Source organism: Benincasa hispida, chromosome 10 (assembly GCF_027475165.1).
Source record: "Benincasa hispida cultivar pf3 chromosome 10, pf3_genome.v1.1, whole genome shotgun sequence".
NCBI lineage: Eukaryota > Viridiplantae > Streptophyta > Magnoliopsida > Cucurbitales > Cucurbitaceae > Benincasa > Benincasa hispida.
The window spans coordinates 7,382,497-7,398,016 of record NC_143487.1 but is presented as its reverse complement, the minus strand read 5'-3'; the positions used below and the strand labels follow the sequence as shown (position 1 = coordinate 7,398,016).

At 36.9% G+C, this 15,520-nt stretch overlaps 1 protein-coding gene across 1 annotated transcript; it reads left to right on the top strand.

The window, feature by feature from the left end:
- The first annotated feature begins 402 nt into the window (after nucleotides 1-402).
- Nucleotides 403-4,307, top strand: LOC120088864 (lipoxygenase 2, chloroplastic-like). Its single transcript, XM_039046307.2, has 9 exons — nucleotides 403-594; nucleotides 688-962; nucleotides 1,146-1,404; nucleotides 1,819-2,121; nucleotides 2,207-2,292; nucleotides 2,396-2,506; nucleotides 2,592-2,893; nucleotides 2,973-3,239; nucleotides 3,334-4,307. Exons 1-9 carry the CDS (start codon nucleotides 486-488, stop codon nucleotides 4,094-4,096), a joined length of 2,475 nt encoding a protein of 824 aa, XP_038902235.2. The 5' UTR covers nucleotides 403-485; the 3' UTR covers nucleotides 4,097-4,307.
- The last annotated feature ends 11,213 nt before the right edge of the window (nucleotides 4,308-15,520 follow it).

The following is a 15,520-nucleotide window of genomic DNA, read 5'->3' as shown; positions in this document are numbered from 1 at the left end:
TATAGAGTATTTTTTAATTCTTTTTTAAAATATAAGAGTATTTTTTTTTTTTTAACTTTTTTTATACAAATTATAGAAAGTTCGGAAAAAAAATGTATGCAGTGCACAAGTGGGGTGGGAGTCAATTTAAAATATAGGAATATATTTAATTCTTGTTTACATTTAAATTTTACTAATTATTTTATTTAGACAATGTTAAAGTCTACCATCTCATTTGACATACTTAAAAACAATTGGAATAAAAATGAATTAAAACATGTGTTATTTGAAGTTGTGAGAGCGAAGAATAATGAATATGATGTAACATTTAGATTAAGAAAAGTATATACATTTTAAAAAAATTGTCTTCTTCAGTTGAGAGGTCAGCCATATGGGTGTATAAATAGAGGGTTAATTATGAAGTGTTGGTAAGGTAATAGAATCACAGAAGCATCTAAAAGAGTTTGGGTTTTGTGATATATTCGAAATTTGTTACTGTGAAAACGATGGGTGTTAAGAGTACTGTTGTTGTTACTGTGAAACCCAAAACCAATGAATTTATTCCTTGTGGCGAAATCATGTTTCTGAAGTTTGCTAGCGTCGAATTGGATTCGGGTAAGTTTTTTATTCTCTTTGTTTTATAATATTTTTTCTATCGTTGTAACATACTGAGATATGTAAATGGATTTGATGTGTACGCACACACAGATCAACAGCAAAAGAAATTTATCGAAGTTCAGGCAGAAGTACAGGATGATGAATCAGAGGAGTGCAGTAAGTACGTAGCGGAAATTGAGGTTCCAGAAGGTTTTGGAGATATTGGTGCAGTGATTGTTGAATTGGATTACGAGGCGAATGAGAGGTTTATCGACACTGTTTCTATTACGGACTCACAGACTAAGAACTCAATTACCTTCAGCTGCAAATCATGGGTGCAACCCCAACGTGTTCTTGACCAGCGAAGGATCTTCTTTTCCACCAAGGTGGTTGTTGGTTCACACACAAATATATATAGATAGTGTCAAATGTAGTAAAATATCTCTATTCATTAGTGATAAACAATATCTATTGGTGATTATCACTGTCCAACAGATATTTTGCTATGTTTGTAAATAAGTTTGCTCATTATTTAATTAGTTACTAATAGTCGAGAAGTCATTGAACAGTCCTATTTACCTGGAAGAACACCTGCTGGACTATTGAAGCTGAGAAAAGAAGATCTTGCAAATCTAAGAGGACAAAAAGCAGATGGAACAGAAGATAAGAATGAGCGTCAACCATTCGAAAGAATTTATGATTATGACTTCTACAACGACCTTGGAGATTCCGATGGACCAACAGAATGGAAAAGGCCTGTTCTTGGTGGTTCAGACGAGTACCCTTATCCTCGACGTTGTAGAACTGGTCGTCCTCATTGTATTACAGGTATATCTTTTTTAACCTCCAAATAAACTTATATAATACTAAAGGGAAAGTATAATTTACCCTTGAAATTTTCTCTTTATTTTAAAAAATACCTCTATACTTTTAAAAGTCATAAATGATCATTCAAAACTACATTTGGAATATAACTTTTTTAGAATTTCAAATAAGGGATCAAGATTTTAGGCAATGACCTAAAACGATGTGGTAATTCAAATTTTCGTTCCATGCCACTTACGACCCCATTTCATTCCTCAAAATTTCAGTCCAAATTCTAAAGAACTTGTATTACAAGGGCCTTTTTGAAACATTTATGAAAGTACAAGGGTTTTTTTGGTTAATAGTTTAACATTTTATGATCTTGATATGAACTAATATATATTAACATATGGTTGCATTTTGTACATTGGTAATTAGATGCATCCACAGAGCAAAGGAGTGGAGGAAGGTTTTATGTTCCACGAGACGAAGAATTCTCAGAGGTGAAGCAACATTATTTCCCACCTAGTGACCCAGGGACCAAGGATTTATTGGGAAAAGATCCTTTCTCTGACCTTCCTCAAATTGAGTCAATGTTTAGAGAAGGCATTGAACCCCCTTCTGCTCCTCACAAAATTCTTAAATTTAATATATCATCCATAGTTTCCCCCAACAAACCTACCCTTCAATCTTCAGTGCCCAGTACCCTCCTTCAATATCCACCACCAGAGGCCCACAACAGTGAGTACTATATATACATTAATGCATTAAAAGTGTAACAATAATGTGCATTGGCATCATAATCCTTCTGTTTCATTTTTCTCAGGAGATAGGTACAGTTGGCTCAGTGATACTGAATTTGCAAGACAGACACTTGCTGGTGTCAATCCTTACTCTATACAACTAGTCACAGTAAGCGACAATCAATTAAATCAATCAATAATAACTCTACTAACTAATATGAAATATCTCTAATTAATCAACGCCGCTTCATTATTGTACTAATAAAATTCAGAGTTTGCCGTTAATGAGCGAGCTTGACCCTAAGATTTATGGACCTCAAGAATCAGCATTCACCCACACAAAGGTTCAAGAATTAATCCGAAGTCCCATCGAAGTTTGCCAGGTAAATTGAATTAAATCCTACATATTAATTTTGTAAATTAGAAAGGAAGCTAAAGTGTAATTAATTTTTGTGAGTTTTTATGCAGGCAATAGCGGAGAAAAGATTATTTGTATTAGATTACCATGACACTTTAATGCCATATGTAAGCGAAGTAAGAAAACTTAATGGGACGACATTATATGGATCAAGGACCTTGTTCTTTCTGAAGTCAGATGACACTTTGATGCCATTGGGTATTGAGTTAACTCGACCACCAATGGATGGGAATCCCCAATGGAAACAACTTTTCATACCAGGCATTGAGGCCACAGATGTGTGGCTATGGAGGCTTGCGAAAGCCCATGTCCTTGCTCACGATTCTTGTATTCATCAACTTATTATTCATTGGTACGTTTATACATGCATACATACATACAAATATATATATATATATATATATATATCAAAAATGATAATTTTTGTGCAGGCTTAGAGCTCATTGTTGCATGGAGCCATATGCCATCGCCACAAATAGACAATTAAGTACAATGCACCCAATCTATAGACTATTGCATCCTCATTTCCGGTACAATATGCGCATTAATGCAAATGCTCGTGAAAGCCTCATCAATGCCGGAGGCATCATTGAGAGCACATTTTCTACTGCATCTCACTCCATGCAACTCAGTTCTTCAGTGTACAAGAAGGAGTGGCGATTTGACGAACAGGCACTCCCTGAAGACTTAATTCGCAGGTATATAATTGAATTTAATTAATCAAGGTAAGGTTAATAACGGAATGGAATGGAATTAATGACACTATGTTTTGTAATTTGGATTTAAACCTAGGGGAATGGCGGAAAGAAAGAAAGATGCAGAAGGCCATGATGTTCTTGAGTTGGCCATCAAAGACTACCCATTTGCAAATGATGGTCTCCTATTATGGAATGCCCTGTTGAAATGGGTGACAGAATATGTGAACCACTATTATGGAGATGATGAGAATGAAGTAATGAATGATAAAGAGTTGCAAGCTTGGTGGCAAGAAATTCGAGAAAAAGGACACCCAGATAAAAAGGAAGGATGGCCTGCATTAAAAACTCGAGATGACCTCATTAAGATTGCATCAACCATAGCATGGGTAGGAAGTGGGCATCACTCGGCTGTCAACTTCATTCAATATGCATATGCAGGTTATACTCCCAATCGGCCTAGTATTGCAAGGACCAACATGCTCACGGAGGACTTTCACCAACTTCCTGAAGAATTTATAGACAAACCTGAAAATGAGTTGCTTCAAGTCTTTCCTTCAGTTGCTCAAGCTACTACTGTCACTGCAACTATGTATTTGCTATCTGTTCATTCTTCAGATGAGGAGTACATTGGGGACGAGATAGAGCCAGCCTGGACTCTTGAGCCCTCCATAAATAAGGCCTTCAAAAGGTTTAATGCCAGCTTGATGGATCTAGAGCAACAAATCGATGCTAGTAATAAAAATAATAAGTTGAAGAATAGGCGTGGAGCTGGGGTTATGCCTTATGAGGTTCTAAAGCCACATTCAGATAAATCTGGGATCACTGGAAAGGGAGTTCCATACAGCGTTTCCACTTAAACCCACATGGCGGTCGCCTCTCTTCTCATTCCTTCCAATAAGTTATGGATTTTTCTATTTTGTTTGTTTGTGTGTCTTTCATCTTCCATCTCTTTTTCTAAAAGTTAAAATACACGTCGCTGTATTTTAAGTATTGTGGACCATACACTATTCCACATACGTTTTTATTCATAAAATAAATCCAGGAAGGAAATGCATGACTTCTTCTTCATATTTTCATCCTTCTTTATGCTTTTCTTTTTTAGTTATATATATCAACCAAGTGACATTTACTTCGTCAACTAAAATAATATGTTATCTCACTTTTTTTTTTAAAAAAAAGAATATAAGTAATTCTCACTTTTCTTTCCGTAAACGAAAAATGTCTCATAAATCTTTTTAGGAAGCGTTTAAGAGACACACACCACTCTAAATTATCCTACCTAACCTAAGATGTAGCATCCCATCGATAGGTTCCATCTAAACTAAATGAACCCACTATTAGACTCTAAAAATATTTTTTAAAATAATGGACTAGTAAAAACTTTTATTGTAAAAATTATTAAAAAAAATAAACATTATTAAATCAAAATCCATAAAATTTGGGATAAACCACATCTGACTCACTCTCAAATAATTTGTTTCCAACTCCAATTCCACCATCAAGTGTGCCTACACACAATATGCTCATTAATTAGTTAAAAAATTAATCATGCTAGAGCACAATATAAAACCATTATTAGAAACAAATAACTGATTTAGTTTACAAAGTTTGAAAATTGTAAAAATCCAGTTCAGACAAAAATTTCAACCCAACAACCAATATTTACAAATGCACCTACGAAAACAATGTACATAGAAAATTATGTATAGTCTATCAAGGTGTGGTTGATATCAATAGACACTCTGAAACTCTGACGCCCTAGTGGAAAAATTTAGGAAGAAGGATGAACTTGTAAGGCGTTTAGATTGAGGTTTTCTAGATGTCCATGAATTAAATATGCCTGGGAATTATAAGCCTGAAAATAAGATTACTGGAAATCAAGGATGGTTATGTTTGGTTGTGTAGGGGAAAACAATGTCTGTGAATAGTATATATAGGAATTAAAGATAACTGTGTTTGGTTGTGTAGGAAATGTTATCAACTTTTCCTAGGAATAAGTAATACATGTGTTTGGTATTGCATGGGAATATTATTAGATTTCACCCAAGTAAATGTTATTTTTGTTTAAATTTTGTGATCACTTTCAAACTTTTGTGCAATTAGAAAACATATAACTAATAACAAAAAACTTGCCTTAATTGATTTTAGATAATTAATTTGTGTACTTTTATTTTTATTATACAAATATTAAAAATAACCTTAAGTAGTTAGATTATATTTTATTCCCAAAATAAAATATAACCAACATCAAAGTATAAATACTAAACATAGATAAAATAAGCATTTATATTAAGTTAATATTCGTAGTTAAAAACAAGCGTACACTGTAACACTCATTACAAAATGAGGATTATTAGCAAGCACTAACATGCTAGTTCAAAATTGAAAGACCATTAGGTCCAATGTGGAAGCGCGAATTGTGTCCTCATTTTATTTTCGCAGATAACATTATGTGTAAACCTTGAACTCTACGTTTCCTATATAAGCATGTTCAGCCATAAGAATGTTATATTAATTATTTGATAAGTGAAAAATTTACGGTGTAGTTATAGGGAAATTACAAGTGAAGGAAAAAGAAAAAAGAAAAAAGAAGAAAGAGAGGATTAGAGAGGAAGTAGCTGGGTTTAAGCACTAAGTGCTGGATGAGGTGGCGGTTTGACCTTTGAACATGGGAGGTGGCAAGAAGTATAAAAGGAAGAGGAATTTTAGAAGCTTGGTTTTGACAAATGAATCGAGCAAATTAAGTGAGATTAATGCCATTTGAAAGTTAGGAGAATCTAGTTTTTAAGGTTGTTTTGGTGGAGAAAGATCTCATAAGGAGAAGAAGATAAAGTGAAGAATTTACAGAAGGGACAGATTCTTGGATTAATCAGGGCCCGGGGTAAAGATTGGAAGCTCCAAGCCAAATTACAAAAAAAAATTGCGGCTGTGATTTTAAAGTAATAAAGTTAACTCAATTCTAAACAAGTTTGTGAAGGAAGTTTCTTGAAAAGAGTCCTAGATTTTGAGTTATGAATTATTGAAGTTGAAATAGGAAATCGGTGCGTAAACAAGCAGCTGCTTGGGAGGGTTAAGCAAGCAGCTCACCATAGTGAGCGAGAACGAGAGCGAAATAAGAAAATGAGCAAGAGCGAGAGTGAGATAAGAAAATGAGTGAGATAAGAAGAGGTGGATCTCACTAAGGATGAAAATTTCGCTGGTTTTGTGTTGAATCTCGCTGGAAAGTGACAAATCTCGCTAGAAGTGGTAAATATCGCTCATGAGGATGATCTCGCTCATGATGATCATCTTGCTAGTAATGTTGATTTTGTTGATGAAAGTTTCATTAGTAAGCAAACTATCTGAAGCATTTTTCTGAGAATTCTAAGGAATCAAACCGGGAATTATGTCCTTTCAGGCCAAGAGGAGCTAGGAGAGGCATATAATCCATTAAGAGCCTCGACGAGCTGTGAGTGACTAAAATGAACTTAATGCTTTCAATATTTATGCACAAAAGACCATGTAAGTTACAGTAATGTTGGTGATGAATTTAAGTTACAGTAATGTTGATGATGAATTTATACTTCCTCAAGCAACAAATCTTTAATGGATAGCATATCGTATCTTCTCCAGCTCATATATGTTTTAACGCATGCCAAGGTATGTTGTGAATTCATTACAAAAGTTAAGTTCCTATGTTGAAGCATGCGTTTTGGAGGAAGGCTATGATAGAATGAGTTTTTGTGTTAATGGCATGCAATAAAGCTTAATTTGATGCTAGAAAACAACCCGGTACTGAAGGACACGGAGAAAGTATCTGGGTAATAGTACCTAAGGTGTTGACGATACTTAGAAAACCCTACGTACAGGTAGTTAGTTTTGAATGAGAGGCCAAAGTATGGGTCTCCTAGGCCATATACCAGCAAACGGAGGCCAAAGTATGGGTCTCTTGGATGGTAACAGATGTTGGGAGCTAGAGCAATGTATGCTCGTTCTCAACTAAGGAATAATGTTGTTTAATGATGTTTAAGAATGGTTTTCAATTTTTATGTTTAGAGGAAGTTGCTTGACATGCTAATCGATATATTTACATGTTCGTCATGATGTAATGCATGGTGTAATATGATTCTATAGTCACTCATTGGGGTACTAGCTCACAGATTTTCTATGTTTTCCTTTTCCAGGTAGCGGTCAAATTCCTCAAGGTTGATCCTGCTGCTGCTTGCCACTGAAAGGCTCGACTTGCTAAGAAGAATGTAGGTTGATGGTCTGTCTATGTACACATGTTTTGAGAGGGACTAGGGCTTTGTTAGTGATGTTTGGGCCGAACTGTAATCATTTTACCCGTAGATGTTATGTCATGACTGTTTGCATGTGGTTATAAAAACTTATGTAGAACCTTATGGTGGCATGCTGTATGCGTACATTAATAATATTTAATAGGTTGGTATTTAGGTTAGAAGGCTAAGGCGGAAAGTGCTAGTAGTAGGGCTAGTAACTGCTACTGTCACATCTTTTTCCAAGTTAAGAGGGTAATCTGGGAGGGGGTGCGACAAGTTGGTATCAGAGCATAAGGTTTTGGGAATAAGAGGGAAAGTTCATGCATCAGTCTAAGTCCCTAAAGTGTGAGTCCCTAACATGTGTACATTGTAATAGGTGAAATGCGGAGGCAAAGAGGTAGACAAAGTAGGCAGACAGGAGGCAAGAATATTGTCCCTACCGTTGGAGGCCCGGAGGTTAGAAAGAACCCACCGGGAAGAAAAAGGAAGGTGAACGATCTAATGGGCCAGGAAATGACGTCTGAGGGAGAGTCCAGTATTCCCCAGGTATCAAACAATGAATCTTCATCTTCATCATCATCTTCTTCAACAATCTCACCACCAACTTCATCATCATCATAAGGTAATTAATTATTAAGGGCAGATTCCCAGCTAGAAGATATAGTTTTTTACAGGATAGCGTTGGATTTTATGTCCTAAAACTCATAGTTTGTAAATTAATAAACATATTCTGTTTTGTTTTTCGATAAAGTGTTATTGAAACAGTAATCTTGAATCCAATAAACTAAGGTCATGAGGTTATTTAATGTAGTTTGAACTTTATGTAGTGACATAAATGTGGATCAAGTTCAAATATATAGCCAAAATGGTCTATAGTATATGAATGAGGTTGGGCGCCTTGTTCTGGGGACATTATGGATGCGGCCCACTTTGTAGTTAGTACAAACGATGTGATCCTGAATCGTTCATATAGAGATATGTGAGTGGAGGCTTCCTACGCAATGAGTTTGCATAAGACCGAACCATGAAATAGTCACCTTTTACGTTCTAAATGCCGGTTTATGTATAAAACTGACTATTTCGTTAATTGATGACCTAGGTAACTTAATCTTAATCTTGAGCTAACTATGAACTCCTGTTCACTCGGAATTATCCATAGATCTGCATAAGTAAGGGCAGCTTATCATCGCTGGCCCAATAAGCCTCCCATTTCAGGGGTAAGATCGGGTGGATAGCTGGGAACTTTGGGTGCAAGACGAAATTCTCTCCTACCCGTTATAGGGATAGTAGATAGGTTGTTCCCTTTAGTACTGAATTCAGGTCTTGAACAAGGGGCCCCACCCTCTTCTTGGCCCAAGAGGGATTCAGTTTATAGGTTGAACCTTAAACCAATTGTTCATTGGAGGATCAGTGGAACTTAAGGAATAAGATGTAGTCTCGGGGGTAAAACGGTTTTTATGACCCAGCCAAGATTACGAACCACCTATGAAGGATTAGCTTACTAATCATCGTTATATCAAATGGACACAAATATATCTAAAGTGAGGGGAGTGCAACTACGGGACTCTAGTGGAATGACCCGTTAGTTAACGAATGTTGATTAGCTCCATCTAAAGAGTTTAGCTAGCTAATCTCGGATCGTTGGAATCCATGATCTATAGATCCATTAGGTTTCCTTACTAGCTCATATGGAATAAACTTAGAACAGTATGATTGAATGATTCGAATTGTTCGAATTATGTGAAGAGAGAGAAACCGACAAGTATATGTGATATAGTGGTCGGGGTTTTCAGTTTAGAGATACAACTTTAATATTTAAATGTGATTTAAATATCAAGAATATGTTTATATTCGGAAGCTCGGAAATAATGGAAATAGTCAAAGATGTAAAAGGTCACAGAGTTCACTTTTGACTTTGAAAAATCAAAATTTGACCGACCTTATATTCAAATATGATTTGAATTTCGAAAAAATGAATGCATATTCATGCTCGGGAGGTCAAAATTAGTCAACACGGAAAAAATCATAAAAAGACAAAATGTTAACTTTTTGGTCAAAGTTTGACTTTGACCAAATGACTATTTTGCCCTTTAACTATAGTTAGTGGAAAAAACTAAACTTTTGTTGGATAATTCCACTAACAAAATAGTAGGCTAGGTGTTGGCTTATAGTGGAGACATTAAGCCCACTAAGATAGTGGATTATAGGTGTTAGGTTTTTATGGATTTGATTCATGCAATTATTGCATGGTTTTTTCTATAAAATGGGCTTTTGAAATTAAATTAAAGACTTTTGACAATTTGAAAATTTTGTTTTCAAAATTAGGCTGAAAAAACAAACCCAAACCCTACCCAAATTCCATCTTATTTTCTATCTCTTTTCTCTCTCTCGGTTTTCTTCATCCACTGGATCCCACAACCCGGTTTTGAGTCCAAAGGATAGTAGGTCAACTCTAGTGGTGGTCCGTCTGTGTTTGGGTCAAGATTCAACAAGGAAAAGTGGGTTTTGGGAGCTTCAAAGGTTGTATGCTATCCACTTTTATTTACTGTTTTTCCTCTTCAATTTTCATGCTTATTTCCTTTTGTTTAGAAGCAATTAGAGTGTAATTAGGTCCTAATTCCACTGCGTAGGTCTCGTGTTCCATCAGATAGTGCAGAGGTTAGCAGCCAGTGTAGGCTTAGTACAGGCCGACCCAGAGAAAAAATATGGCATTGAGAGGTTTAAAGCCCTAGGGGTGTGAAATTCGAAGATACAGCAGACCCAGCTGAAGCCGAGTATGGCTAGATGTAGTTGAAAAATGTTTCAATGTTATGAGCTGTCCAAAGGACAGAAAAGTAGGATTAGCCACATTTTTACTGCAGAAAGGAGCAGAGAAATGGTGGAAGGTGATATCCGCCAAACGAGCTAGTACAAATGTGATGTTATGGCTTGAGTTCTGGAAGGCCTTTGAAGACAAGTACTACCCTAGCTCATTTCCAGATGCAAAAGGGATGAGTTCCTCAGACTGACGCAGGGAACGATGAAAGTGGCAAAATATGAATAGAAATTTATAGAATTATCACAGTATGCTTTGCCGATTATTGCCGAGGAAAGAGATAGATGTAGGAAGTTTGAGCAAGGTTTGAGGAAAGAGATTAGAACTCTGGTGACATCTACGACTAATTGGTTAGACTTTAACCAGTTAGTAGAAATGGCGACACGAGTCGAGCGGAGTTTGGCAGATGATGAGCAGTTACAAAGGGGCAGTAAGGCTGTAGTAGGACCAAAAGACAGGGGATCCCAAGCCCCAGTTGCAAGTCAAACTAGTGGAAGCCAATTCAGGGGTACGAGTTGGCAGGGAACCAAGAATAGGAAATCGAGACCCTCGGTCAGTGCAATCAGCCGACCAAAGATGCCACGATCTGGTGAGTCAATAGCTAGCATAGACAGGAAACCAATGTGCCCTAGTTGTGGCAAGAGGCATATTAGAGTATGCTATAGTGGCAGAGGGGTATGTTTCCAATGCGAACAAGTAGGGCATTTCAAGAGAGACTGTCCTCAAGTGAACAGAGAAGCCCCAACAGCACAACAGACAACCTCCCAGAAAATTAACCAACCAAAGGGCGCTGGAAATCGAGGCGAAGGGTCAAGTGGTACCAAACAAAAAGGCGTCGTAGGTTGACCCTAGCAACAAGGGCAAGTGTATGCCATGACATACCAGGAGGCAGCGGAGTCTTCAGATGCTGTGACTGGTAATGTCATATTATGTGGACAATCTGCTTATGTTTTATATTCAGCATGTTTGCATCTAGTATAGATAGGTTGTTTGAGCCTATGCCTTAAGAGCTATATATCTCTACCCTTATGGGAGATATGATAATATAAACATTGTGAGATGCTGATCAATGGTCAGGAGTTTTATGTTGATTTACTTCCCTTAGATTTGCTAGAGTTTGATGTTATCCTAGGGATGGATTTTCTAAGTAAATATCATGCCTCAGTGGACTGCTACAAGAAAGAAGTAGTGTTCAGAAAATCAAATGGCCAGGATGCAATCCAGGTAGGAAGCAAAAGATTAACTACGGGAAATCTAATATCAGCAGTAAAGGCTAGAAAGATGCTAAGTAAGGGATGTAAGGCCTATTTGGCTCATGTAATTATTGCTCAAGGGAAATAACTAAACCCAGAAGATGTCCCTGTTGTAAATGAGTTCCGGGATGTATTTCCTGAGGAATTATTGGGATTGCCACCCGATAGAGAAGTGGAGTTCACTATTGACTTAATTCTAAGAACAACTCCTATATCGCAGGCACCGTACAGAATGGCGCCAACTGAGTTAAAAGAATTAAAGGTTCAGTTGCAAAAGTTATTGACAAGGGATACATTCAACCTTGTGTATCGCCTTAGGGAGCTTCGATGTTATTTGTAAGGAAGAAAGGTGGTACACTTAGACTGTGTATCGACTACAAGAAGCTGAATAAGGTAACAATTAAGAATAAATATTCGTTACCACATATTGATGATTTGTTTGATCAGCTAAGAGGGGCCACAGTGTTTTCAAAGATAGACTTAAGATCGTGTTATCATCAATTGAAGGTGAAGGAAGCTGACATTCCTAAAACCGCAATTAGAACAAGATATGGACATTATGAATTTCTAGTAATGCCATTTGGACTGACAAATGCCCCTACGGTATTCATGGACTTTATGAACATGATATTTCATCCTTACTTGGACCAGTTCGTGATAGTATTTATTGATGATATATTGGTATATTCTGGCAGTAGCGAGGATCATATGACCCACCTGAGGATAGTATTGCAGACGCTGTAAGATAGACAGTTATATGCTAAGGTAGTTGTATGCTAAGTTCAGTAAATGTGATTTTTGGTTAGATCGGGTTGTATTTCTTGGGCATGTTGTTTCAGACGATGGTATTAGTGTACATTCCCAGAAGACGGAAGCAATAGTTAATTGGGAATGATCCACGACTGTTTCAGAGATACACAGTTTCCTACGTTTGGCAGGTTATTATAGGAGGTTTGTGGAGGGCTTTTCTAATATAGCTCTTCCATTGACGAACCTGACCAGGAAATGAGTGAGGTTTGAGTGGTCGTCGGAGTGTGAGCATAGTTTTCAGGAGCTGAAACAGAGGCTAGTATCACCGCCAGTGCTTACCTTGCCTGTTTCAAGTAAGGAATTTGAGATTTATTGTGATGCGTTTCGACAAGGATTGAGATGTATGTTGATGCAGGATGGGAAAGTGATTGTATATGCATCTCGTCAACTTAAAAAGCAAGAGAGCATTTATCCTACGCATGATCTAGAACTGGCAGCGGTTGTTTTGGCTCTGAAGTTGTGGAGAGATTATTTATTTGGAGAGCACTGCAGAATATTCACAGATCACCGGTAACAGATGTTAGGAGCTAGAGCGATGTATTTTCATGTTCGTAATGATGTAATGCATAGTCACTCACTAGGCTACTAGCTCACAGATTTTCTATGTTTTCCTTTTCCATGTAGTAGTCAAATTCATTAAAGGAGCAAGCCTCTTTTGGAGTTCTGCATTAAAATTTTGACAAGCATTTTATCAATGTACGATGCTTGAGACAGGGCCAACATTTTGTTCTTTTGATCTCTAAATATCTGAATGTCCAGAAAAAATTGTGCCTTTCCCTAATCTTTCATTTGGAATTGAGTCACTAGCCAATTTTTAATTTCAACCGATAGACCTACATCATTCTTAATGAGTAGGATATCGTCTACATACAAAACAAGAAAAGCTACAAAATTGTTGATGATTCTCTTGTAAATGCTAGGTTATCAATATTCTAATCAAAGCCATAAGATTTGATCGTAGTATCAAATCTTAATTCCAAGATTGAGAAGCTTGTTTGAATCCATAAATAGACCGATTAAGCCTGCAAACCTTTTTCTCTTGACCTTTGTTTATGAGTCCCTCAGGCTACTCCATATATATGGTCTCCTCAAGATTGCCATTCAGAAAAGCAGTCTTAACGTCCATTTGCCAAATCTTATAATCATAATACGAGATAATTGACAAAAGTACCCGGATAGACTTCAACATGGCAACATTTGAGAAAGTCTCTTCATAGTCGACTCCCTCAACTTGGGTATAACCCTTTGCCACAAGTCAAGCCTTGAAGGTTTTCACCTTCTCATCAACATCCCATTTTCTCTTGTAGATCCATTTGCAACCCATAGTTTTAACCCCATCAAATTCATCTACAAGACCCCAAACCGAACTGAAGTACATAAACTCCATTTCAGATCCGTAGCTTTGGTCCATTCATCTTTGTCAACATCCTCCATTGCCTTATTGTAAGACAATAGATCATCAACATCTTCGTCAGCTATGATAGCTAAGGTTTCTATTAAACCCATATAACGAATTGGCAGGTTCGCAACCCTCCCACTACGTCAAGGCTCCATCAACGTTTGAGGTGGATTTAACCTACTAGATGAACCAACTTTAACAACTTTTGTTAAGGTATTGGGCTCTTCAACAACTCTTGTTGGAGGTTCAGTAGTTTCACTGGAAAGTTCCTTTAACACTATTTTACTGTGGGGCTTATTCTCCCTTATGTGGTCATTTTTTAAAAAGATGCCATTTTTTGACACAAACACTTTATTATCTTTAGGATCGTAGAAGTAACCATCTTTCATTCGTTTAGGGTAACCTATAAATAGTCACAATTCTGAACGAGATTCCACTTTCTTAGGATTTTCCTCAAGCACATGTGTTGGGCACACTATATCCTGAAATGGAGTAAACTACCTTTACGACTATTCCATAATTTTGAACGACTACCTTTACGACTGTTCTAGTAACACTTTTGGATGGAACGCAACTCAAAATGTAAGCTGCAATCTATACTAGATAACCGTAACACGAGCCAGGTAAGGAAGCATAACTCATCATAGTCCAAACCATGTCCAATAGAGTTCAATTTCTCCTTTCTGATACATTATTCCACTGAGGTGTACCAGATGCTAAGAGTTGGGATACAATTTCACGTTCTATCAAATTGTTACGACCCGACTTTTTGAGATCTCTAACATGGGTTGTTACTATGGACATGCATGCATGAAATTTAGATGGACATCTTTTCATAACTTAGTAAAACCGAATAAATAATATAAAACCAATAATTTCATTAAAACTAAATAACTGAAATTCAAGTAGCAGGATACCCTTAAAACCATAAGACAAACTAGAAAATCCTCACGAAAAGTTTAGAAATACAAATATTAAAGTTTCAAGTCCAAACATCAAAACTAGAAACTTTAAGACATCAAATCATGAAAACATGAGTAGAAGCATATGACAGGTCCAGTCGATCACGGATTCCGCTTGTTATTCCTCGACATGGTCTTACCCTTACCTGAAAAAAAAACATAAGAAAGAGTGAGTATAAAAATACTCAGTAAGTAATCCGACTACCGGGGTCAGTCTAAGCATTTATGTCCAATAAATGCAACATGAACTGAAACCCTCTACTAGTGGACCCTGAAGATTTCTCTTACATGGCGTATTTTTTTTCCTCTCTCTTAGAGTGTACCTCTCACGCACACCCCAGGTCCTCTCTATGAATGTAGAGACATGTACCTCTTTCGTACACATGGTTATGCATACACCTCTTTCGTATACACACAACCAACTGAATGTGTACCTCTTACATACGCGTGGTTATACATACACCTCTTTCGTATTAACATAACCCACTGAGTATGTACCTTTTTCATACACCCCAGATTCTCTCTATGAATGTAGGGATGCATACCTCTTTCGTACACATGGTTATGTATACACCTCTTTCGTATACACATAACCCACTGAGTGTGCATCTCTTACCTACACCCCCAATACCCTCTAGGTATGTATAACTTTCATACCACACCAGCCCTAGTACATCTCTTTCATGTACTAGTGACCTCGAACATGCATCACTTTCATGTAGTCAAATAATCAGAAAGGAAAAGTGGTTGCATCTAATCCCCTCATGAAGGTCATATTAATTA

What these genes read in the sequence shown, in the direction of transcription:
- LOC120088864 (XM_039046307.2), top strand. Translation starts at nt 486, where the DNA reads ATGGGTGTTAAGAGTACTGTTGTTGTTACTGTGAAACCCAAAACCAAT. An exon ending in TCGTCCTCATTGTATTACAG is followed by an intron (nt 1,405 to 1,818) that starts GTATATCTTTTT and finishes ATTGGTAATTAG; the next exon opens with ATGCATCCACAGAGCAAAGG. An exon ending in CCTGAAGACTTAATTCGCAG is followed by an intron (nt 3,240 to 3,333) that starts GTATATAATTGA and finishes ATTTAAACCTAG; the next exon opens with GGGAATGGCGGAAAGAAAGA.